The sequence below is a fragment of the Rhinolophus sinicus genome, chromosome 5, assembly GCF_057876585.1.
Source record: "Rhinolophus sinicus isolate RSI-liver-muscle chromosome 5, RSI-T2T, whole genome shotgun sequence".
In the NCBI taxonomy this organism is placed as follows: domain Eukaryota; kingdom Metazoa; phylum Chordata; class Mammalia; order Chiroptera; family Rhinolophidae; genus Rhinolophus; species Rhinolophus sinicus.
In genome coordinates this window covers 41,412,700-41,439,759 of record NC_142505.1, presented here as the reverse complement: position 1 = coordinate 41,439,759, position 27,060 = coordinate 41,412,700, and the positions used below count along the sequence as shown (strand labels likewise).

At 42.6% G+C, this 27,060-nt stretch overlaps 1 protein-coding gene across 4 annotated transcripts in view; it reads left to right on the top strand.

Annotated features, from left to right (window-relative positions):
* The first annotated feature begins 9,290 nt into the window (after positions 1-9,290).
* TSEN2 (tRNA splicing endonuclease subunit 2) overlaps positions 9,291-27,060 on the top strand; it is a 33,821-nt gene continuing 16,051 nt past the window's right edge. For 2 of the 4 annotated variants that reach the window (XM_088798395.1, XM_088798397.1), the window contains exons 1-5: positions 9,313-9,413; positions 14,358-14,564; positions 16,031-16,112; positions 21,848-21,884; positions 26,085-26,607. In XM_088798395.1, coding sequence (XP_088654521.1) covers positions 14,376-14,564; positions 16,031-16,112; positions 21,848-21,884; positions 26,085-26,607 — 831 coding nt within the window. In that variant the 5' untranslated portion in view covers positions 9,313-9,413; positions 14,358-14,375. Of the gene's footprint in view, positions 9,414-14,357; positions 14,565-16,030; positions 16,113-21,847; positions 21,885-26,084; positions 26,608-27,060 lie in introns of all 4 variants that reach the window. The other 2 variants (XM_088798398.1, XM_088798396.1) reach the window with 2 other exon arrangements.

Sequence of the window (27,060 nt, the reverse complement as noted above, 5' to 3'; positions counted from 1 at the left end):
AACCTGTGTAAGTTTCTTATTTTCCATTTTCTCAGTGGTTCTCAGCCCAGGCTGCACATTTGAAATGCCGGGGATCGTTTTTTCAATACTATGGCTAAACCCATCCCAGACCAATTCAATTGGACTCTCCAGGAGTGGACACAGCTTGAAGATCTCAGCCCTAGGGAATTCTTAGGGTTCCACCAAGAGCCTCAGCTTGACCTGGAACTGAAGGGAGAGTTGGATTGTGGTGAGGGAGAGGTGAAGGTTAGCAGATTCTTCTCCCTCTCACCTTCCCTCCCATCTTCTCCTTTTCCAGCCCACCCAAGAACTGGCCTCCAGATTCCCTCTGCATCTGAGACCATTGTGCATTTGGGTTAAGATCTCTATGTGGCCCCTACCCCACAGGGTGTCTGGTGAGACTGGTGCATAATAGGTGCTCAGTAAACATTTGGTGAACAAATTCATTTAGAGACCCCTCCAGCCATTCCTTCCAAGCAGATGAGATTGCATGGATCTGTTCTGCCGGAGTTTAAAGAACATACACAATAGGACCAAGACTTGCCCACCCCGGCAGGTAGCGTTATGCTCCCATCAGCAGCACATGAACGGGTGCCCTTTGCACCACCCCTTTCCCAGCAAGATGTATTAACTTAAAAAAAGAAATCCTTTCTAATTCAATAGGTAGAAAACAATCTCGGTTTTGGTTTGAATTTACATTTCTTTGACTACTGGTGAGGATGAACTTTTTTTTTTTTTCATGTGCTTATTAGTCATTTGTATTGCTTTTTCTGCGAATTGTCTGTTCCCAATTTACTAATTTACAATGAAAAATATAACTGCCAAAGGGACCGGATACACGTGTCCTCCAGCCAACGCACCAGCTCCCTATAGGCACACCCCACGGGAAGCCAAATTCTAATCAGAACGATGCTTGGTGAGCACAGAATGAAGGGAGGGGTCGGTTACGGGATTCCAGGGTTTACCGGCATCAGGGCAAGCTAGACCTACCACTGGGATCACAGAATCCTTGGCCAGCACATCCTCCCTCTTTCTCTTTCTTCTGCCTCTCTGGCTGCCCAACACTTCCTCAGATGGACTCGTTCTTTCTTTAGAAACATTACTACATTCACTTAGGGTTCCCTCCTGGTTTGTATGCTTCAACTCTCAAGGTAATCTTCATTCCTAGTTCCTTTGCCTCCTTAGACTGCCTTCTCATTCCTCGGGGATTTACAAAGTGTAGCTGATACCTTGTGTGGTGTCTGCCTTCCTTGCTGTCTTGGAATGGCCACCTTCTATAAGGAAAAGCAGCTCCAGGAGGTCTGCGAGACTCCACAACACATTCCACGCTTAGAATATTCATGTGCTTGTGCAGTTTTCAAGACTTTCCTTAGCCTCTCCCAGGGTTGTCTGACCTCCACAAGGTTAAGACCCATTGCCGTAGAGGACTTTGAGAGTGGAGAGGAAGGTGCAATGGCATAGCCCAAAGAATAAGAACTAAAGGAGCCAGGAAGAGGGGCTCCAGGGAGGTATGTGATCTGGAAGGGTGCCTGGGGCAAGAAGGGCAGGAAAGATTTCATTCAAGGACAGGAGGAGAAACAGGATTCTAGGTGGATAAGGGCTGGGTATCTCTGGCCTAGAACACGCAGCAGCCTCCTTCCTGGTGGCCCTCGCCCTCTTTACCCTTCTTTACTCCAGACCTCCAGAGTGACCTACCTACACCAAATCTGACCAAGTCACTCCCCTCCTGTAACCCTCCTGTGTCCCCACCACCCATGGGATAAAATCCAGATTCCTCAGGACCGCATTCAAGGCCCTTCACAGTAAACAACTTTCTTTTCCAGGCTTGCTCCTCTTCCCCAGATGACTACTGGATGGTTGCTGGATATACCATGCGTGGTCACAGCTCCAGGCCTTTGCTCAGGCAGGGTCTGCTGCCTGGGATGCCCCTCCTGACTTGGCCAATTCCTCCTCATTCTTTAAGACCCAGATCAAATGTCTACTCCTGCTTGAAGTCTTTCCTGAGCCCCTCCCTCCTTGACACCCTTAGTTTTAGCATTTACCACATTTATGAGAGTGTAACTTTTCCAAGCATCCTCCCCACGGAACTCTGACAAGTATTGTGTTTGGTTTACCTGGCATCCTAACCTCCAGCATGGTACCACATGTCATAGGGACTGGATGAGTAACAAGTTCACTATTGTAGACTTGCTCATGGGGAAGCACCATGCAGAGAGAATCGGAGAGCTGGATTCTGGTTCTGGCCCTCTGGGGCCTCAGGCAAATCCCTTATTCGCTCTAGCCCTCGGGTTCCTTCTCTGTAGAAGGAGAGCATTGGGACATGACTATCTGCAATGCTATTTACTCTGTACAAAGCACTATTCTAGAAATAAACATAATGATTATATAATGTATATAAATATATCTGGTAGCATGGAAATATAGAAACAAAGTCCCTGAAATTATTTGCAGTCTAGTTCTGGAACCAAAGAAGGCAGGACCAAGACCTCTTAGAGAGAGGGGTTTTAAATGGGAGGGAGAGGTGTATTTCATTACAAGAAACATTATGCCACTCTTGGCCCCAAAGTGGCAATATGATGAAGCGAAATAAACATGGATGTGAGAGGAAGAGCACAGCTCAAATCCCAGCTCTGCAACCCTCCAGCTGTGTGACCTTTAGGAAGTCACTTTACTTCTCTGAGCCTTGAAAATTGGAGTTTTTCTCAAAGAGTTGTTGTGAGGACTCAGTTGAATGTAAGACTCTATGAATTCTAGGAATCCTTTCTTTTTAATCCCAAGGAACATAAGCTACAGGAAAGAGAGTTTGGACAAGGGACTTCATCTTTCTAAGCCTTATTGTCCTTATCTGCCAAATGAGGGCTGCCAGGAGGGAGGGCTGATTTGAGGTGAGGTGATTTGTGGGTGATTTGTGGGTGCAGAGAACTGCTCTGGGATGTCCCATGAATGTCATCTTCTCTCCCAGCCTGGCAGTGTGGTATAAACCCTAGCTCCATCTTCTTGGGCAGAAAGCTAGGAACAAGAGATTCAGCGCTCTGGAGACAGCTGAGGAGGAAGCATAGTCAAGAAAAAGAGTCAGAGGAAGGCTCTGGAACACGTGATGATTGCCTCTCCCATCAGAAAATGCTCTTAAACAAACAGCAAGTTTCCTCCATTAATAAGGCCTGTGGAATGCAGATGAGATTTTTTTCCTCCTCCTTTTTTGCTGATTAAGTTCCCCCAAAACCCCCTTAAGAATTTTAATAAGAAATGCAAAAATCAACAAAAGTCCAGCAAACCCTTTCCTGTTATTAAATAAAGGGAAAGTAAATATTGCAAATTGGACATATTTCATAAGAGGATGTTTTGTTTGGGCGAAAAAAAACGAGAAAGAAAAGAAAAAGCTATTTGCTTTCTGGCAGCAAATACATGTCTTTGCTGAATTTTGGTTTCAAATTTGATGACTGGGGCATTATTCCTGGTTTGCCTGGAATTCAGGCCTTTTGACATCTGAGGTGAACGTAGCCAGGCAAGCAGGAAAGCCAGGTTTGGGCCATGTTGGGCCTATTCTCCCCTGTCTCCTGTGAGCAAACCAGAGTTCTTCAGCTACCCAGGAAATGATGATTCTGAGCTCAGAGGTGGGGACCTGCAGGGGGTCATATACAAGATAAAAGCAACTTCGGACAAAGAAGAATTCTATGAGAGAGAGAGAGAAACAAAACACAAAAGGATAAGTAAGATATGAGACCATAAAACATACGTATGAATGCAGCACAGCGGCCCTTCAGGCAGCTGGGTTTAAAGCTACCTCTGTCACTTTTTAGCTGGATTACCTTGGGTAAATAACTAACTTCTCTGACTCACTTTCCTCACCTTCAAAATAGGGATAAGAAAAGTCGTTACTAATAGAGCTGGTATGAGCAATAAATGAGTGGTAAAATGAGCCAATGCAAGGAAAGTGCTAGGCTCTATAGCTATCCCATATTATTTTGTGTAATATGACAAATGTAAAGGAAGAGGGGAAAAGAGAAAAAGCACTAAGATTTTATTTTGCTCTATTTCTTTTTAGTGATTGATAGTTTGCAAAGAACCTTGGTGTTCGTGACTTTACATGCTGGTCACCTCAGCTCCTTAATTTCCTGTTGGAGTACCTGGTGCTGGAAAGTGGGTGTGGCCTCTCAAAGACACCCATTAAATGTTCTTATATGACCCTGAATTCAGAGAAAATGACGAAAGGAAAGGGAGGAAACGAGGGAGGGAGAGAAGCCAGAGGGTGTGGCCACTTCCGGCCATCTCTCTCCCATAGTGGAGGCATATTTTCCCCAGGGCCCCTGCACCTCCTACTGGTCCTCTCTGTCCTTCTTGTGGGGTTCCCATAGCCTCACCTGGCGCTCGCTTCTCCCAGGTGGGAAGGGCATTCACAGGTGGCGGGAACTTTTGTGGGATGCCAGGAGTTGGACCCCATCAGCCACATTCCCCTAACAGAGTCTAGGACTGTGCTTCTCAGTGCCAGAACCTGTCTCGCTTCCTCTGATGACCTTCTCCCAGTTTCCTCTCAGGCCATCCCAGAGTACTGGCAACTTGTAGTTTTCTAGTTTTGTATTTATTTGTTTGGCCAAAGCATCTTTCTGTGCAAACATTAAAAGAGATAAAGAAATACAAGTAACTTATCATCTATATTCCCACTCCTATATTTGCTTCTAGTTTTGTTTTGTTTTTTTTAAGAAATTAAACATAGAGCTAAAGTCCTATTATTTCCTACCCGACTCCCACAGATAGCTAATGAATTTGGTGTTCACCCTTCCTGCTATTTTTAGTTTAGCTTACCTATAGATACATTTAGTATTTTATATTGTTTTGTGTGTATTTTAATTTACACAAATGGCATCATAGGACTCATATTGTTCTGCATCTTGCTTTTATCACCAAACATTGTTTTTTAAATCTATCCATGTTGTTATGTATGAGTATATAAGAGCTAGTTCATTCCTTTTAATTTAAGATGCACAGTATTGCATTCTATGAACCTTTTAAACCGCACTTTATATGTCCATTTCTCTAGGGACGCTCATTTAGGTTGTTTCCTTTTTTTGAAATTACAAATCACCAGGCTTTAATAAAGAAAAAAAAATGTTGTGTGTATGTCTCTTCCAACATCTATGCCCAAGTTTCTCCAGCAAATTTACCCAAAGTCAGATGTGTTTGATTGTTAGTCACAGGGCAGAAGTAGACATACCTGTGATCCAATTCCCCCTCTGGTGCTTACTCCCTGTGTGACCTTGGGAAAGTCATTTCACCTCTCTGAATCTGTTTTCTTACCTGTAAAATGGGTGCATGATAATCCCTAACTCACTGGGTTGTGAGAGAATTGAGACTATTTCTAAAAAGCACCTGGAATTGTGCATATAGTAGGAGTTCAGCTCTCATCATCCATGCTACAGGTTTTTCTAGCAACCAAAGTAGGATTTAAAGGCAATGCCCAACGCTTTGCACAAGGGCCCAGCAAAGCAATGCCTTGGCGGCTTGCCCAGACAACCTCTTACCACATCGTATCAACTATTTCCCCTGCCTAGCCTGGTGTCAGCTTGGTAAATAATAGAGCAAATGTACCCCTCCGTATCTCAGTTTCCTCACCTGTAAAATGGGGTAATAGCACCTTCCTTGAACGGCTGTCGTGAGACTTAAAGGCTAGATAATATAAGCAGAGCACTTGTTAAAACTGTCTGCCCTTTCCTGCTCACCCTGACACTTTCTTTCAGTTGTGAAATTATCTAAGGTTCCATCTCACCGGCAGGGTGAAGCTGGACTGTGTTCTTGATTTGATTTTGGTTTCACGGCCCTTGCATTTTCTGTTGCGGATGCTGCGAATAAACACGCGGAGGGTTTGCGAGGACCCTGTGTTTGTTTTCCTCGCCGGAAAGCAGCGTCCGCGAGAAGCTGTGTGGTTTAAATTTGCTAAAATATCTCCATCTAGTGGACTAGCTGCAACACTGCAGGGTTCGGCCCTGTCTGGGAAAAACAATGGGGTGACAGCTGGGGCCGCCCTGCCCTGCTCAGAAACGCCAGTGGCTCCCCATTGTCTACGGGGTGAAGTCCAAAGGCCAAGCCTGGAATTTGAGCGCCGGTACAGTCGGGCCCCGCCCTGCCTATCGGACCTTATCGGCAGCTTCGACCTCCTGTCCCCGCCAGGCCCAGCTCCTCCCCGCTCTGGAACCTTCAAGCCCACACCTGCCTGGCACGTGGACCAGTCCTGTGCGACAGACCCCATCTCCCTTCTCCTCTCCACTCTCCCCAGGCTAAACCTCCTTCGAGGCTCAGCTTAAAGGCCACCTCTTCCGGGAAGCCTCCGGGTCCTTCAACCCATCTCTGTCTTCTGTGACTTCCCACCAACATTTGCTGTCGGTCATTTTTGTATTGCCATATTTAAAGCTGTGTTTTGTCAATGCACTACCCTCCCATATCTAGCCTGATGGGTTAAAATAAATGCAAGCCCCGTTGTCTCCCGGATCTCGATCCTCATCTGGCCTCCACTACTTCCTAGCTCTGAGAACTTGGGTGAGGGAAGGAACCCCAACTGTGCAATAGAGATGAGGACACCGTCTCTGTGTGTCACATTCTGTGGTGAGAATGAAATAAGATAGGATGCAAGGTGGTCGGCGCATATTAACGCCAAATAAATTGTCCTTAGGGTGGTCAGATAAAATACAGGATACCCAGTTGAACTTGAATTCCAGATAAACAATTTTGTTTTTAGTATAAGTATGTCCCAAATAGTACATGAAGTTTCCGTGTAACATATCACAGATAAACGCTATTGTTGTTCATTTTGTTAGATGTGCTAATGATATTAGGGATATATATCAGTTCATCCTCACTATTGATGGATTCTGCACTTGCAAATTCACCTACTAGCTAAATTTTACTTGTAATGCCAAAATCAATACTCACAGAGCGTGGTCATTTGTAGACATACACATGCATACAGCGGAGAAAAATTTGTATCTTCCAATATGCACGCTCTCAGCTGGAGTCAACAGGCATATACTTTCTTGTTTTCAGCTCTCATACCCTAAACAAGTGTGCTTTTTTTCAGTCTCTTTAGTGCTATATTTTTCTCATGTTTGCACTTTCTCTTGGTGATTTTGCTGTTTAAAATGGACCCCAAGCAGAGTGCTGAAGTGCTGTGTAGGGTTCCTTAGCCAAAAAGGCTGTGATGCGTCTTATGGAGAAAATAAATACATGTGTTAGATGAGCTTCGTTCAGATGTGAGTTATAGTGCTATTGGCCATGAGTTCAATGTTAGTGAATCAATAGTAGATGTTAAATAAAGTGTCTTTAAACAGAAACACACATAAAACAAGCTTATATATTGATTGGTGGATGAAAATGTTGTGTCCAGAGACTGGCAGTAACCTAACCCTGTATTTCCCCTGGGAGCAATGGTTCAGTATTCACTAATTCAGTGTTCGCAGTGACACTATAGAATTACTGGAATAATGAGAATCAAATATATATATATATATATATATATATATATATATATATATATATATATATATAATAAAATTTAAAAATTAGAGGTACATACTGAAATATTTTGAGTGAAATTATATGATGTCTGGGGTCACTTTAAAATACTCCAGGAGTGGGATAAAAGTGTGTATATGGAGTGTGTAAAAGAAATAAGATACTAAAGGCTGAAGATGTGGAAGTGATGATTTATTAGATAATTCTATTTTATGTATGTTTGAAAGTGAACATAACAAAAGGTTTAAAATACACATTCAGGAGAAAGTCTTGAGGGAAGAATATTTTATTCAGTAACTTCCACTCTGTGGGGACCCTCTGTGGGGACAAGGCTCCAGATGACAGCTACCTAAGATTCCATTATGGGGGAATCCCAAGCCCCTGGCTGTGGAGCAGGAGGAGGTTCAGGAGACTGGCTCTAGTCTCAGCATCCCCCTCAGACTGCTCAGCTACCTATGACAACTCACAGTGCCTCTGAACCTTTTTTCTTATAAGTTAAAATATGAAGTTGTAATGGATAACCTCTGAGTTCCCTTTCATTGTTAAAACTCTAATTCTAAAACCAGTATTTCCTAAACTGGCACGTTCTGGTACAATATTATATCTCGCCCAACTCTGTTTCCTGCCCAGTTCATTCTGATACCACTCTCCTATGAATCCTGCTGAAGTTCTCCCTTTTTCGCAACACTAACAGAAAACTATTCTGATTTTGGTTTATCTAAAGTCTGAACTCTTCAGCTAAGCCATTTAAGGCCCATCGTGTCTTGAGCTCTTTATACCAAGAGTTCATAGACCAGTTAAGGAGGACCAGGAAACAGGGGACACAGAGGAAATTCATCCAAGGTGGTCTAGGGAAGCAAAAGGAAACCTCCTGGAGGAAGAGATATCTGACTGAGACCTAAATGGTGACCAGGAATTACTGCTGCAAAGAGAGTAGGGAAGAATGTTCCGGGCAGGGGCAACAGCGAGCTCCAAAGCTTGGAGACAAGAGAAAATTGGGAAAGGTCCAGATTCCAAAGCCCATCACACCTAGCCCCACCCTTCCGTTACCCACCTTCCCCAACTGCCTAGCATGTGTGGTATGCGCCCTGAGGACCCTGGAATTCATATTTGGGCAGGTATATAGTATTGGACTTCCTACAGGCCGCCTTTAAAATAACCAAGTCGGGAGAAACTTTTACACTTCCCAACACACTTTTGCTCATCCTTCCTAATCCTGGCGACCCATTTTTCAGTAGAGGGAACTGAGGCTCAGAAAGATTGTCACTCACTCAAGATCACACTTCCAGTGAGATCACAAATGCAGATCTGACTCCTGGTCTGCTCTTTTTACTGCACAGGGCAGCCAGTGCACAGTTTTTGATCAGGTGTGTGCGAAGGGGTGCTTACTTGTGCCCTGCATACTGCAGCTTATACGTATGCATTGAGTAAGCTGAAACCAGCGTCAGGGCTGACTTCAGCAGCCTCATTTCCTCAGGGTCGGGGTCGTGTAATAGACTGACTGGTCGCTCAAGAGTCCCATCTCCCCAGGGGCGAGGACTCTGGGTTAAATCTCGGCTCCTAGCTACGTGATATTGGACGAATAACTTCGAACCTCATCTGTAAAATGGGTGGTGAGGGATTGTTGTGAGGATTAAATGAAAACAGCAACTGTGCAGGGGGACTCCGTATAATACCCGGGAGCACAGGAAAGAGGACATGCTACCTCCGCTTTATACTCGAAAGTCGAGACACACGGAGAGGAGAGCTGTACGCAGGCGCGCTCAGTAAAGACTCGGCGGCGGACGGTCCCTCGGGTTCTGCGGCTGCGCATTACGTCCGGCTTTGCGGCCGCACTGCTTGACGGCAGCGGGGTCCGCCCCCCTGGCCGGCGTTGTCAGGGTAACGGCGAGTGCGTGGGGCCGAAGGAGGTAAGATTCTTGGACTTAGGAGCGGGCGGCGTATCCCGGTGTTGGGCGCTGTGGCCCCAGCACGCGGGGCAGGGGCGAGGTTCTGTCAGTCCCAGGAGGAGACGTAGCCTTCTCTGGAAGTCCTCCGGGGCGACAGTGAAAAGGGCCTAGAGACTTTCTCCGGGTTGCACAGCCGGACGAGGCGCTCGGCTTCCTAGTTCTGCCGGAATTAACCCCCCTTCCCCTTCTCCGTGCATCTGTAGTCCTTCGTACTTCTCTTTCTTCCTTCTTTCTGGAAACATTGTCGCCATGTCCAGGGCTGGGGACGTCGAGGTCCATCCAACACCGCCTTGACGCGGGAAGACCTCAGCCGCTAGTGGGGTTGCTGGGGGGTGGAGGGCCCTCAAGGAAACCAGCAAGGGGATAAGTTCAGACAGTGACGGATTTGTTGAGCCCTTAACGCTTTTTGGCTTGTGTGCCATCATTTATTGCAGTTGCAGCCACCGTCTGGCTAACACTTCCCCGTGGTAGTAGGCCCAGTACTGGGCACCTTCACACAATTACCCTTTTAATCCTCACAACACCCTTCAAAGGTTTATCGTTTGTTTGTCTTAGTCTCGGGTTCTAACTTGAAAGATCCCCCGAGGGAGGACTGTTTGCCTTGTCCCTTTTATCCCCGCCTCCCCTAACCCAGGACGTAAGCAGTTGGAGTTTCAAACATTTTTTAATTGGGAGAAGGTGAACTTGCTAGATGGTAGGTATTAACCAGGCTTGTTTGGCAAGGCTGACCCAGGGAACTGGAAAACTAAATGTAGCTTACCTTCCCCGCTCTTTGTTTTGCTTGGAATAAACAACTGAGTGCCTAAAAGGTGTTATCTGCTCAAGGGAAGAATAAAGAGCAAGCCCTGGTTTCCATAGAAAAGTAAATTACTTAATGATCACTGCTGTTGTCTGGAGTCAGGTGTGCCCAAGTTTGGGAAAGGAAAAGGAACCACCTCTTACAGGTGCATAACCCTCAGCCCCCCCCCCCCCCAGTCCTTTTCCTCATCTGTACAATGGGAATAGCAACGTCCTTACCTCAGGCTTATTGGGATTAAGTGTGTATGAATAGGCCATCCTCTCACCAGTGGTTGGCAACTTTGGTTACATGTTGAAATCATCTGGGTCCCACCCCAGAATTTCTGATGTAATTGCAGGTAAGGCCTGGACAGTAGGAGTTTTAAAATTTACCCAGGTGATTCTAAGGACAGCCAAGCTTGAGAGCCATTCTTATGAGCCACCCCGGGTTAATTTTCTTGATCTCTTTTCAGTTGTCATAACCTGCACTGGCTCTTAAGTCTAAACCAACCTTCACATCCCAAACCCCCTGACAATGGATGTAGTCCTTCCTCGTTATATATCTTTGTGCTTCAGACATACAGGTCTTTTAGGCCTGTTTTCTTACCATGCCTTCTCTCCCTACCTTACTAACCTCTTACCTTCCTTCACTATGGGGCTTTGGGCAAATGACCTGTCCTCTCTAAGCCTCCGTTTCCTTGTCTGTGAAATGAGGATAGTACCACCTGTGTAGCATACACCACAGTCAGTACCTACTTCGAATGCTGTACCTACCCATAATGGTTACCCTCTTCTAATCTTGCATTCCACATCTGGCATCATGCTGTTTTCCTATCATGGCACTAAAGAAATATTTCTTAAATGCCTGTGGCAGTTTTGGACAGTAGTGAATTCAGTCCTTTCTCCCCTGCTTTGCCTTCTAAGTTCAGCACCAGACAACTCTTCCACAAAACTATGAAACTAGAGATCATCTGGTTTGTTCTATTGAATCTTTTAGATACAGCTTTATTGAGAGATCATTCACATACCATAAAATTCACCCTTGTAAAATGTACAAGTGAGTGATTTTAGTATAGTCACAGAGTTATGCAACCATCACCATCACTGCAGTCTAATTTGAAACATTTTTATCACCCTGAAAATAAACGCCATACCTATTCAGTCACTCCCCATTTCTCCCTTCCCCCAGCACCTAGAAGTCACTAACCTACTTTGTGTCTCTATGGATTTGCCTATTTTGGACATTTCATATTAATGGTCTACAATATGTGGTCTTTTGTGACTGGCATCTTTCAATTAACATAATGCTTTTAAGATGCATGCACATTGTCGCATGTATCAGTACTTCATTTTTATTATTATTGCTGATAATCTATTAAATGGATATACCACATTTTGTTGATCCATTCATCTGTTGATGGAAATTTGGGTTGTTTCCTCTTTTTAGCTATTACGAATAATACTGCTGTAAACATTCATGTACATATTTTTGCACGAACATGTTTTCAGTTTTCTTGTATTTATACCTAGGAATGGAATTGCTGGATCATATGGTTACTCTGTGTTAACATCTGAATAACTCCAGACTGTTTTCCAATCCTGTTCAAATTGAAGATGAAGAAACTGGGCTCAGAGAGCTTAAGTGGGTTGTGAAGGTCAAATGATAATAATGGCAACTTCCATATGTGGAAGGCCTCCTATGAGCCACGTTTTTGATGTGCTTTCTGTCACTTGGGCAGAAGTGACATTAGATCCCGGATTTTGAGGTTTTTGTGAAAAAACAGTGTTTTGTGGCAGGAACCCCTCTATCAAACACTCTGTTGGAATACAGAGTTCTTGCCATCAAGTATTATAGCTCATTCTTTCTTGTTTTAGAGTAACAGCAGTCTGAAAGCAAAAACACTAAACAAACCAGGATTAAAATATACCTTTTCATTTTTGCTTGTTTGAGAGAATTTAATTGGAAGTTCTAGAAGTTAGCCCTTTTAAACATTTTCTCTTTAAAAATTCCAAAGGTAATATATACAAGTCAAATACCAACCAGAGGTTAAGTTATAAAAGTGAAAATCTCATAAAAGTCTGAATCATTCCTGTAAATCTCTAGAAAGATCCTCATTAGAGATTAACATCCTGCCTCAAAATAGCCAAAATAGCATTGTTTGAGTTTTAGAATAAATTGTGGTTTCTTCAGTTGAATACTAAATGCAATAGTTGGCTTGGATTGAGGAATAAGGCAGCAAGTGAAAATCTAGTTAAAATGTTCTTGGAAGAAAAATACCTTAATTGCAGTATACATGGTTTTGTTGTGAATGCTGTACAGCAATGTGTGTGTGTGTATAAAATGTGTACAGTCATGCTCAGTATGTGATTCCGTTGAGGGATCTTAGAAATTAAATTATTCTAGCGTTTTGCTGCTATGAAGGTTCCAACTTGCTGACCCTTATTTTTCTTACTTATCTCTATAACTGATGTATCAGTTTCTCTAACTCTTCCTTAGTCTGTGTTTGTCTTTGTCCTCATTTAACTCCTCAACTTCTTTGAGAGGGTGAGTAAAGGTACCACGCATTGGACAAAACTTTTAATTTCTTTTGAATGGTCATGAACCCTTAAAACCACTGACCTTCCTTCCTCAGCTTTGGCCACCTTCATTGCTGTGTCAGGCCTGATTACATCCATCGCCAGTGGGATGCTGCTATTGAGTGCAGGAGGCACCTCAATAGTTAGTCCTACTTTTCTCCTTTTGAGGGCGTGGAGCCACATAGGCTAAAGGTGTGTGTGCTATGGCTCCACTGGGTCTCCAAGCACCAGATTCTGCTCTCCGTTTAAATCAAGTCCAGACCTGGGAGTGAAGCAGGAGGAGATTCAAATCTCCTGTCTCATTCCAGGGCATCCGTCCGCTTGCACTGTTTGCATTTTTTCCCCTTGCGTATGGTTGAGTTTTTCCTAAGTTAAATGCATCAACTGTGGCTCTATGTCTTTATCGCACAATACACTCAACTTTACTTCCTTCCTCTAGCCATTATTGAATGGCAGCCTGTTGTGTGTTAGATGCTTGTTTTGTCTCCTCAGGCTGAGTGTAAAGCCTGGAAGGGAGAGGTACTGACTTCAGCTTCCTTGACTCTCTTGTAGTGCTGGGTGCACAGTAAGTAGTCCCACAGTTCTCTGTAACTCTGACGTGCAGCAGACCTGGGAGTGTCCAGTGCCCCTACTCCCTGGAGACTTTTATAAAATCTCCCAAACCTGAGTCTGTTTCCTCATCTGTATAATGGTGTTGGTAGTACTAACCCCTTCATAATAGCTACAGCAAACACATGCATAGCACTCGGTGTGTACTAGGTCCTCTTCTAAGCAATTTATGGGTCTTAATTATAAGACAGAGTCTGTTTTTACCCTTATTTTGCACATGAGGAGACCAAAGCATGGAGAGATTAACTTTTGCCCACAGTCACACAGCTAGGAAGTGATGAAGCAGATTTCTATCTTGGCACGCTGGCTTTAGAGGGCCTACTCTTAGCCATCACCCATGGAGGTATACAATAGAGCCTTAAATGAGAACCGCTGCTATCGTTGTTATTATTTATCAATTTGCCTTAAATATTGAAAAATGATTGACATAATGTTTGGAATGTATTTTAAGGTCCTGTTTTTTGGGAAATGAAGTGCTCACTAGATTTCGTTCTTTGAGGACAAGGTCTTTTTTGGTTTTATCTTTATATCCCCAGCACCTCTGATTATTAGTTGCTGCTGATAGGTGCTCAGTAAATGCCTATTGACTGAGTAAAAGAGTGGGAGTAATCCTAACAGACAGAAATCCTATAGCCATCAGGAGACTGCATAGCAATGTGACTTGGGGCATGTCACTAGACCTCAGTCTTATCAGCGTAATTAGAAGTAATGCCACTGACTTCATGGGTGTCGTTATGAGAATTAATTGAGATATTCTAGGTGAATGAGATTTACACTGCTCTCAAAAATATTCTCATTACTCTGTCATTTAGTTCATTGCTTTATAAATATTTTCCTACAGACTACAAAGTTTTCTGAGCCTAGGGATAAATGTATTTGGAGTTTTGATCAGTGTAGTTATTGATTGACTATGTTTCTTTCTCTTCATTATACTCTTCAAAGAACAGTTATGCTTGAGAAATGGCAGAAGCAGTTTTCCATGCCCCAAAGAGGAAAAGAAGAGTGTATGAGAATTATGAGTCCCCATTTCCGATCCCTTTTGGTCCAAACTGTGGTCCTAAGAAAGACTTCAAAATATTCCACGCTGAAATGATAAACAACAATGTAATTGTAAGGAACGCAGAAGATATTGAGCAGCTGTACGGGAAAGTAAGTACAAGTGGCCATGGCATGCTACCTCCTGGCAGCCCTGAGCCAGCTATCGTTTCTTCTTCTAACCCCAGAAACAAGCCATAAGTGACACATACTCTTTCCTTGCTGCCTGGACACATGTAGGAACACTACAATTTGACTCAGGTGCTCCAAAGCCATATGTCATGAGGATAACACCCATCCTGAACCCACATTTCATTGATGAAGTAGGGTCAGTACATTGACTTTTCTTGTCTTTCAATGATAAAAACAATGTGTGTTCATTTTTTAAAAAGCACGCAGTTTACAGAAATTAAATTAATGGGTAAAAAGTAAAACTTCCCCACTTACTCCTGTTCCATCCCAGAGGACCACAGAGTGGCATATTGTTCTGGCTCATGGACAAATCAAATGGGGCTTCAGCATGTACTCTGGCTCCTTGTCTGCTCTCTCTCCTAGTTGGGGACCTCTCCTTAGATAAGAACAAGTTCTAGTTTTTGCTGCTTTCCATCTGTAATAGGTTTGGTTTGAGATTGGTAGCTTGCTTTCCTTCCCCCCACCCATGGCCAATTCACCACTGAGGGCATTTTTTAAATAGCTTTATTGAGGTATAATTTACAACCATAAAGTTCACCTATTGTAAGTGAACAATTCAGTGATTGTAGTAAATTCCTAGAGTTGTGCAACCACTGCCACAATCCTGTTTTAAAGCATTTCCATCAGCACAAAAAGTTCCCTCATGCCCATTGCACTTAATCCCAGCCCAAGGCACCCACCAGCCTACTTCCTGTCTCCATAAGGTGCCTTTTCTAGATATTTTATATAAAACATACAGGTTGTAGCCACCTTCCCAAAGTGGGATACACTGGGTGGCATTGACCCTGGTGAGATTGGGGTCTAGGCCAAGGGCATTTTCTCTCCACTTTTGCAGTATGTAACATTAAGCAAGAGGCCATTTATTCTGATTGTTAAGTCTAGGCGAAGGGTAAAGGGTGTTCATTTTATTACTCTCTCAAATTTCTGTGGGCTTAAATATTTTATAATTTTAAGAAATGGGGGGAAAAGTCTGTGTTGTTTTTGGAATCAGCTGGAAGAAAAGAAATACTTCCATTCTAGGTACAAAAGAATCCAAGAGCTTTTTGTACCTGGGAGACTTGGCTCTTGCTTTTAGGCACACTGTTCCTGACCCACATGTGAAGAAAAAACCTGCCTCTGCCTGCCCTGTTGCCTTCGACTTATCAGACCTAGACTGAAATCATTAGTTATGAGACAAACGAGGTGTACTAAACACTTACTAGTACTCTTGAAATAATCAAAGAGATAAAATGCTAAGATCCTCATTAGTGATCGTTAGGCAATCAGAGGAAAATGTAAAGCTGTAAAAAGTGAAATGAATCTCTTATTAACTCAAATAGTTAATTGCCCTCAGCCAAGAAATTGATAACTAAAGGTGAACTAACCTTATTTTTCTGTCTTCCCGGAAGGGTTATTTTGGCAAAGGTATCCTGTCTAGAAGCCGTCCAAACTTCACAATCTCAGATCCTAAGCTGGTTGCTAAATGGAAAGGTAAACTTGGGCATCTTTCAGTTCTTTGGGAAAGTTATTCTTTTCTTTTCTTTTCTTTTCTTTTCTTTTCTTTTCTTTTCTTTTTGATCTTACACCTCAGAGTACATAGTAAAATTCTGTTATATAGAGGAGGAGTCAAAATATTAACTAGAATAATTCTAATCAAGGGGAAAGAGTTCTTGTAATTGGTAAAAATGTGTTTTGGCTAATTTCTGGAATTATCAAAAGTGTTATTCAGGCTTTTCTGTTGTTAAGCATTGCCTAGCGGAGTACTGTGCATGTGGAAAGTACTGGTAACTAAGTACCTGCTCACCTGTATGCAAAATGAGTTTTATTTCTAGAATTTACAACAATAGCCATGACATCGATGTATTTGTTAAAACATACTAGTGTGTATAGTTCTCACTTGCTGGCCCTCTCCTCTTTAGTTTATAAATCTTTTATCTTAGTGTATTTCTCTAAGGCCTTCTCGCGGTAATTACATAACCAATACCAGCAGGTTAAAACATAATTAAAAAGGATTTTCTAAAACATTTTATTGTAAGAAAAAATACAAATTAAAACTGTAATGAGATATCATTCCAGCAATCAGATTGGCAAAAATCCCAAAATTTGACCATTGGTAAGGACCTGAGAAATACCCTCTTGCATTGCTGGTGGGAGTACAAGTGATAACAACCATTACGGGGGAAGTTTAGCAATGTCTAGCAAAATTATATATACCTTTACCCCTGCCATCCTCCTCTCCTTCTAATCACTGGTAAACTTAATATGCTTTCTTCGTCTATGAATTTGCCCGTGCTAGATTTTTCATATAAATGAAATCATACATTATAAAGATTTTTGTGTCTTTCACTTAGGATAATTCTTTCAAGTTTCATCCATATCAGAATTTCATCCTGACTAATATTTCATTATATGGAGATGCCATGTTTTGTGTATACATTCATCCAAAGATGGATATTGGGTTGTTTCCCCCTTTTAACTGGTATGAATAATGCTGCTGTGAACACTCATATACAGGTTTTTGTGTGGACATACTATGTTTTCATTTCTCTTGAGTATATATACCTAGGAGTGGATTTGCTGGATCATATGATAGTTCTATTTTAATTTTTGAGGAGCTGCCAAAATGTTTTTCAAAACGCCTGCACTATTTTACATTCCCACCAGCATTGCACAGGGGTTCTAATTTCTCTACATCCTTACCCACATCGGTTATTTTCTGTTTTTGTTTTTGGTGATAGCCATCCTAATGAATGTGAAATGGTAAGTTTTTAATTTTATAAGTCCACTTTATCTATTTTTTCTTTTGTTGCATGTTGTTTTGGTATCATATTTAGGAAACCATTGCCAAATCTAAGTTCTAGCAGATTTTCCCTGTGTTTTCTTCTAAGAGTTTTAATAGTTTTAGCTCTTAAATTTAGGTCTTTGGTTCAACTTGAGTTAATTTTTGTATATGATATAAAGTAAGGGTCCAGCTTCATTGTTTTGCCTATGGATATGCAGGGCCCCAGTATACGCATTTACTTTTAACCCCGCAATTCCATTTCTAGGGATTTATCTTAAAGATACAGTGGCAAAAATATGAAAAGAAATACCACAAGGCTATTTACTGCAACATTATTTCTAATATTAAAAGGCTGGAACCAACTCAAATGTCCATAAGGAGGGGACCAGTTGAATAAACTATAGTGCATTTATATAATGGTACACTATGGAGCTGAGATAGGAACGAGGGATCCCTGGGGTGTATTATTATGTGAAGAAAGCAAGGTAAAGGAAAGCCTGCATAGTGTGCTACGGCTTATCTCAAGGGGGGGGGGGGGAATATAAACATATTTTTGAACTAAGGATAATTTTAATTATGGGAAAGGGTTGGAACACGATGCTGAGAGAGGTGAGATTTTATAGATTTGACTTTGGATCCTTGTAAATGTATTACGTGATTACAAAACAGTTAAATTTTAAAAAGCAGTTCTTAAAAATAAAAAATGGAACTTGTATACCAATTTGGTGGTAAAACTGTTCTAAGAGTTTTGTTAATAATAGTTTCAGCCATTAAATTTAGGTCTTTGATCCAATTTGAGTTAATTTTTTTATATGGTATAAAGTAAGGGTTCAGCTTCATTGTTTTGCCTATGAATATGCAGGGCCCCAGTATATGCATTTACTTTTAACCCTGCAATTCCACATCTAGGGATTTATCTTAAACATATAATGGCAAAAATATGAAAAGAAATACCACAAGGCTACTCATAGCCACAAAAGGGAATCAATTTTGAGTGACTTGAAAACATGGTAATTTGACTATTCAGTCCTAATGGGATAAATAGACTCTGTGCCAGTTATCTCTTTCCACAATGTTGTTTAACAAACCAGCCCAAATTTCAGTGGCTTTCAACAGCCACCAAATTCCTCACAAGTCCGTAGGTTTGCTGGGTAGGTCTGCTGATCTTGACTGGATGTGCTCATCCCTCTGCTTAATTATGGATCAGCTGGCTGCTCTAATGGATCAAGTCCAGTAATGGGTCTAGCTGGACTCACTAGTAGCTGGTTATCTGTTGGTCAGCTGGTCTAGGATGGCCTCAGCTGCAAGTGGGGGCAGGAGGCACCATGTGTATCATCCTCCAGCAGGCGAGCCTAGGCATGTTCTCATGGTTATGGTGAAAGGTCAAGAGCAAGCCCCAATGTGCCAATGCTTTTCAGGCCTCTGATTGCACCATGTTTGCTAATATTCCATTGGCCCGGAGTCAAAGGATTTGGCAAATGGGAGACCTGAAGAATTGGGGCAATCAACTTGCCATCTAGAAAGAGCTACAAAATAATCTTGACATTGTTTTCAGCAATTATTTCCTGGGTGATAGTGTTGTTACCGTTATGCTGGGACAGTAAAGGAAATGAGTGATATGTTGGAGTGGTTGAGAGCAGCCAGGATTTTCCACACGAAACGTCTTGTACCGGGAAGCAAGGAAGCGGTCAAAAACTACTAGGCTGGTTTCAAAAGAGGCTTCCACTGGCCATGGAAACATTTGGGCATTGTTAAGAATAATGCTATAATTTATTTTAAAATCCATTCATAATAATACTCCAAAAATGTTTAAATCCTTTAGTTCTTACTGATACATGCCAGGAGAAATTCATTATTCACCTATGGAGAATGCATCGTTTTGAAAGCCAGTAAATCTGCACTGGTTCTCAGGGTAACCAAATGGTGAGGGATTTCTCTTTATAGCAGAGTCCTGCTAATAAAGAAGGAATAACAGGATTAGAATATCACCATTTTACAACCTCTAATGAATTATTAGATCTGGGCATTGATCAACAATGGTGCTGATGACATAGAAAGAGCCAACAGAACATTTTGTGTCTTCTAATAGAAACATGCGACATCACCTTTGAAGTAGGCTTGCCAAAAAATTGAGCCTGAATCTGATCAAACCTCTAATTCCACCAACTCACAGAAGACACAGGACAGGGGAACTTGTTAAGCCAGTGCTGCTCAAAGTACTGGAGTGAAGCAAGATAAGACCTTTGCACCAGAATGGAAATGGATCCCATTCCATTTAGCTTCAGCTATTTAGCTATTTACCTACAGCCTCCTTCTCCATGAAAATATGGCTGTGAAAACAAGGTGAGCAGAACTAAGCAGTGGGCTGAGTAAGATAGTTATTTAAAGGTTGGCACAAGCCCTTCATCTCTTCTTGAATCAGCAGGCCTGTGACCGCCTTTGAGTAGCGCTGTCTTAATAGCATCTGAAGGGATGCAATCTGAAGCCACACTGGGGGAAGTGGTACAAGAACAGAAGACCCATTTCGTCAACAAATGAATTCCAGAGAAAAAAGTCATGGCAGGGAAACCTATATATTAGAATCAACTTAAGATACATCAATCAATTGCAATGTATGGGCCGGATTTTGAGTCAGACTTTCCTTAAAAGAAAAAAGCTTTGAGACGATGCATAGATTTTGGATAATGCTAAGGAATTAGTATTAATTTTTAAGTGTGATAATGGTATTGTGGTTATGTTTTTCAAAAAGAGTGCTTATAGAAACACATACTGAACTATTTTGAGATGAAATGATATGACATAAAGGATGTGTTTCAAAATAATCTGGGGGTCGGGAGTGGGCAGAAAAACAGATGGAGCAAGATTGGCCATGGGTTAATTGTTAAAGCTGGTCGATGGGAGCATGGGGATTTATTATACTATTCTCTCTACTTTTGAATATTTAAAATTTTTTTGCTAGTAACTATTTTAAAAAGAGAGAAAAAAGGCAGAGCAAATAGCATAATGACCCTGTCTATGCCCATCACCCAGCTTTGGCAGGTACTAATGTTTGGCCAAAATAAAGAGGAAGTTTTCAAATTGTGTGGTTATCTTTCAAATAGTGTAATAATCTTAACAATTGAGAATTTTTTCCTGATCTATGTAGTAACTAAGTTTTAAATGATGATAGAAATTTGAAGGAAATGAATTAATGCCAAGGAAATCGAAATTAAGCTTGTAGACTGTCCTCTAGAAGTAAATCTCAAATGTCCACTTTAGGAGGTTCTGTAAAAACTGGCTTCAGCCGCATCTTTCACCCTCCCCTCTACCCACTCTCTTGTGGCACTGGCCACCTGGGGCTGCTTGCCATTCCATGAGCCTGCAGCGAGCATTTGTTGTGTCTCAGGCTTTGTGCACTGCTCTCCTCTTCCTATCCCTCCCCCCACCCCCACACCCGTCCACCCAGTGAACTCTTACTCATTCTTCACAGCCCAGCTCAGTTATTCCTCCTCCTTTGTGTTTTTGCCTAACCCTTCCGGGTAAAGTTAACCTGTCCCTTTATAGTACTGTTCTTGAACATATATCAGGTGGGGTTAGAATCAGTCATACTGCTCTCTCTCCCCAACTAGACTGTAAGCATCTCAGGAAAGGGGATTTGCCTTGTTCTGTATCTCTAGTGCTTGGCACATGGAAGGCTGTCAGTAAAACTTGCTAAATTGCTGTTTGTTGTTAAATTACCAGGGGAGGGAGGCCATGACACTGAGAAGACAAATTCCTAATGAGGTAGAAGTCTGTGAACTCACTTTCATAGGGTCTTAAAGCAGAACCTCATCTATTTCAAGCCTTTAATGCACTGGAGAAGAGGCTGAGTTTAGGAAAGGAGAAATGACTTGCCCAAAGGCAGAGTCAGGGAGGACCAGGACTAAAACCCACACCATTAGGTGACCCAATAAACATTTTCAGTGGAAAGAGTCTTCCAGCCAAATGCCCAGACCTAGAAGTAGAGATGGGAACTCCCAAATCCACACCTAAAACTAACACCGCTATGAAATGTACTTTAACAACCCTTTCTATAGGCACAGCTTTCGCTGAAGGTGCCTTAGGGAGCACGGGGAATGGGAATAAAGCACGTAACTTTAGGGCCTCCATATTCTCATCTGAAAGCTGAGGGCATGTGCATTGCAAGGTGGCAGAGAGGCTTCCTCTTGTTTTCACCTGCGCAGAGTGTTGAGTTAAGGAGTCCACGCTCACACCGGAGCCCAGCAAGAGCACTGACTGGGCAGCTGTGCCCCCCAAGAGTGTGTGGGGGTGCAGGGAGTGCTGTTGCTGGTTGGACAGGATTAGTCAGCCTTCCAGGTGTGTAATTTTGTGAACCTTGAAATTCTCTTTGTCTTTTCTAGATTTTTCAGTGTTTTTTCCACTTAAGGAAAATGTCTGAACTCATAGAACTTCTTTGTTGTTACAGATATGAAGACAGACATGCCTATCATCACGTCAAAGAGGTAAGTCATGGTGACCTTTGGCCCTGGTCAACACTTTTGGTTTAAGTCAGATCTGTTTTTAGGTAATCTTTTCTGATGTGGTAGTCTACTCACCCCCTTTTTTTGTAGTAGGTGTGTCCTTGAAAATTGTCTGAATTTAACGTGGATCAAATCATATTTGAAATGCACTAATTAAGTTTATTTTTAACAATAATCCTAAGCCAAATCCTTTGCCAGTTGAACTCCTTCCAAAACATGAACTACTAACACGTAATGTATAAGTCTTTAAGTGCTAAGGTGCTGAGATTTAGAACCGGCCTCCTGTGCTGTGTGGGCATAAATGGCTCTAACCTCTTTCCTTACTCTACACCTGTAGGGTCGGAGAAAGAGGCTTACACAGAAGCTCTTCCTCGTCCACTCATAGAGTCGTGACTCCTCCCTCTGGGTTCTTGTCTGCACTGTTCCCATTTCCCAGAACATTTCTCCCTGACCCCCAAGCGCTCACACTGCCTGGCTATTCCTGCACATCCCACGTAGAGCTTACTTACCACTCTTGGAGTTTCTCTTCACCACCTTCTCTCAGCTGTGCTGGGGTCATTCTTCCGGCCCCCTCGGGGTCTGCTTTGGTGCCCTCACTGTGCCGTTTGTCAGACCCCTAGATGTAGATTGTCAGTTCTTGGAGAACAGGGACTATGCCTTGTTCCTCTCTGCAGCCCTCACACTTAGTGCTCCCTTGGTAGGATTTTGTCGACTAAATATTCATCCATCGAAATCCTCATCATCCCTGGGGTGCTGCTTGAGTTGCAACTCTTCCTTCTAAAACTACTCAATCCCACAATGATTTTTCATCTCGCTTCTAGCACTACTGGCAGGATCTGATAGCTCCATTTTGGTTACATGCCCAATAACCTCATGGCCAGAGGCGGGCCCGGAGGTAGTGGCACCAGGGAGACACCAATGGCTGCTTTGGCTAAAACCACAGGCTGAGGATAGGGGTCGGGTTCTAGTCTGTGAGAGGGGCCTGCTAAGAACCTGGCAGATCCCCTATCCCAGGAGGGGCTGCAGTATAGGCAGGTTGCTGCAACCAAAATTAAGACACAAATAGATCAGAAGCCCACCCCTCAGAACTGCATCCGGATCAGGCTGGCAATAAAGATGACATAACGTCAAGCCAGTTTTAATATGTGAGGTTCTGGAGGGGAGAGATTGGCACCTACCTGAAGGTTATCCCTTTGTAAGCTACACAATGTAACATTCCAAGAATTTTATTCATCTTTGTATTAGTTTCTTAGTGCTGCCATAACAAAATACTGCAAACTTGGTGGCTTAAAAGAACCGAAATTTATTCTCCCAGTTCTGGAGGCTAGAAATCCAAAGTCAAGGTGCAGTGGGGCTCTGCTCCCTCCAAAGGTGCTAGGGGAGGATGCCTCATCTTAGCTTCTGACGGTAGCCAGCGTCGTCATCACCACCATTATCGCCAGTGGGTACTGATTGCTCCAACAGTGCCAGTTACTTGTCTGTATAGCTGTATCTAAGTTCATCTTCTCAAGAAAGCTTTGAGGTAGGTGTAGCCATTTCCATCCCACATATGGGAACCTGCAGAGATCTTGCCCAAGATAACATGAGCTCAAACTAGGCAGTCCAGCTCCAAAGTCTGAGAGGAACTGACACATAATAAGAACGATAATAAAGTTTTACATGCTGCATTTCTTGAGTATGTTCCATGTGCTAGATACTATGCTAATAACATGTTTATGGATTGTCTTCATGATTCCTTGCATCATCCCTATGAGATAGGTCCTTTTATAACCTTCTCAGGTTCTGTTTCCCCACCAGTCTTTGACAGGTGGGGAAACAGAACCAGAGAAGGTTAAGTAGCTTGCTCAAGGCCAGTACTTGGACCTAACCAGATTGACTCAAAACCAAGTTGCTGTGAACTTCCGGTAATAAATGGGCATTAATCAATAAGATGGTAGAGAAGGGTGTTCTATGGAAATGGAAGAGGGTGTGTGTTCAGGATTTAGAAACATGAGAAGCTGAGGCATATTCACACGGTACCACTCAGTATTGTCGCTGCCCTAGAATGGGTCTGCTTTTCATCACTCTCATTACTGTTTCTAATCAGAGCTGCCACCTTTCTCTTCCGCCACGTTCCCCCTTATGTTTTCTGACTTTTACTTTTTACCTTTCTCTTCCTGCTGTTTCTCCAGCAGTATTTGGGGTTAATCACAGCAGGACTTGGCTTTTGAAGGCATTACCAGCCAATGAGAGGAGACCTGCTCTGTGACTCATGTGCCATATGTCATTTGTGTATCTGGCTGTTTTCATCACCGGGCCTGCTCAGAGGCTTTCTTCTACATACTTTTGCAGCCACAGTCTCATTTGAGATTTCATAAACGAACACCTGAGGTCATTATATAACACAGGAATGAAGGCATGATTCTGGCATTTGGCTGTGGAGCAAAAGACATAGAGATGCTAAGTGACTTAGCTGAGAATCACAGAGAGCCACCTCCAGAACCCACATGTGGTACAGCGCTTGTCCCCACATGGGTGCCCCTGCTCTCAAAGAACAGTTATATAAGGTGTACATTTCCATTCATTAAAATGTTATTTGCATTTTTTAATGTGATGCAGATTGAATCAAAATGTTTTTATTTTTCAAGTCTCCTTAAAAACCCCACAATCATATAGTAACAAATGTTTATTGAGCACTTACTATGTCCCGAGCACATTACATATCCTGTCTCCTTTAATCCTTGCCACAAATCCATGAGGGAGGTACAGTTGATCCCTGGTTCACAGAGGAAGAACTGAGCCTTAGAGCAGGGTCTGTAGCTAGTATGAGAACATGATGGAGTGAGGGCTTGTACTTACATCTACCTGGACCACTCTTTTGCAAAGACCAGAGCAGTGACCTGTGTGTGTTCTGTCTCTCTCAGTTCTAGACCTTCTTCTGCTCAAAGAAGGAACTGTTGAACCTTTAATTCAGTAATTCTTTTGCATACGAGTTGTAATCAAACAATGCGATGAATGTTTAAATTTTTAAAAATGTTTTATAGTAAAAAATACATTGCCATTAATCCCTCTCAAAATACTCCCCCTTGCTTCAAACACACTTCTGCCGTCATTCTTGCCACTTTCTGAAGCAGTTCTGGAAGTCCTCTTTCATGAGTATCTTTAGTGGCACTGTCTTGGCTGCCTCATTTTGACTTTAGGGAAGAGCCAGAAGTCACACGGTATCAGATCCGGTGAATAAGGTGGATGAGGACACACCGTAATGTTTTTATTTGACAGCAGTTGCCGTACCAGCAGCGATGTGTGACACAGAGCATTGTCATGATGGAGGATGATTTATAACACACTTTAAAACACACCTTTCAACCATAGCTCACACCTGGCTGACTACACCAAACAATTTGAAACTTGTCACACACTGTTACTAAGGTTCGATGTACCGCTTCCTGTATTGAAGATCCCTGCCTTTCTGTTGGATGGCACTCGGCACACTGTATTTGTTGATCATAGTGGAAAGGCTCCATGTCACACATCGCTTCTGATATACGGCAATTTCTGTCAAAGGTTTGCCTTCAAGTTTAAGAAACTAAGCATGTATTGTCTCATTAAAATATACTTTAAAAATTATTACGGAAAATGGGGCCATTTCTATTAGGATGCTTGGCTGTATGTATATAACCATAATAATTTCTTTCCATGTGCAGTGGAGACATTAGGAACTAGTGTGAACAATATTTATTGAAATTCTCGTTTTTGTTTTCCAATACTAAACAAAGGCCCTTTATATTGTGAATGGAATATATATCTGAAAACATGACATCTAAAATTGAAAATAATACAGAATAAATCCTGAAAAGGATGGCCATTTTCTCTTTATATTTACCTAAATCATTTGGTCCACCAGTTTTAAATTATAAAAATGTTCATACTTTGTTAAACTAGGATCAACTTTTTTTCAAATTAAGCAAGTTAAATGAAGCTCTGTAATAAAAACAAACACAAAGTAATACATGCATATTTCAGAACAGTTAGAATCTGTAGAAGCGTATAAAGACATTTATACTATTTACTATAGCCCACCATTGAGACAACCACTATAAACCAGTATTTTGGCATATTACCTTCCCATCTTCTTTACATGCTCTGTTGTCTTTTAAATATCAAAATTCAAGTGTTGTTACTAACAGTATTTCTGTTTTGCAGGTATCAGCGTAGTGTAGAGTGGGCCACAAAGCTCATGCGAAGACAGGGGCAGGATGAGAATACAGTGCATAGAATCCTCGAGGATTACACAAAACCACTTGAGCACCCTTGTGTAAAAAAGAACGTAGAGATTCAGGTGCATGATGAACTGAACTCTGAAATGGTTTCCAAGATGGAAGGCACAGGGGATAGAGAGAATCTTTCTGTGATGAACGGGGACTCGGGGAAGTCAGAAGGTTTGGAGGATCCCAGCAAGCAGTCAGACCTCCTGCAGGACTCTGGGCAGGACCCACGAACTGCAAATGACCTGGATGAACATGGGGTAGAGGTCGCGGCACCTCTCCCCCAAGGGCATTGCAGCAAACAGGATGTTCTCCTCCCCCAGTGTGGTGCTCAGCCTGAGGACAGCAGTCGACAAGTGGGTCTCATCTGTGCCAGGGAGAGAGGGCCTGATGCTGAGTACGTTCTGGTGGAAGAAGCTATGTGTGATGTGAGCGAGAGGGAAGATGCCCCAAATGAGGAAGTAAGTACAGGAAAAGACGTCCCTTCCTCCAAAGCCCTCTCTTTCTAGCCTATAGGAGGTATGGCTAACCGGATGTCCCCTACTTGGAACTGGTAGCAGGCCCATATTACGCACCCAGGGTATGTGAGAGGTGGTCAGGACACCAACCTGCAGACACTGAGGGAACCAGCAGGCACTAGGCCCTGCCCTGGTGGCTCCGTGGTTGTGAGGGCTATTTCAACTAGAACCTTAAAGTTTGTGAATAACTAACTTTTAAAAAAAATGTACAAATTAAAGCAGGTCCAATAACCCCTGCCTTGTTTGGGAGAAAAAGAAATGCAGTGGTGACTGCAAGAGTTTTGAGTATAGCCGTGGGGGCAGGCCTCAGGTGTGGAAGTCGGCCATCACAAGAGAAGTAATGGGAAGTAGATGAACAGCCACTTCATTAAGGGACGCTCTGTCAGAGTTGCCCTA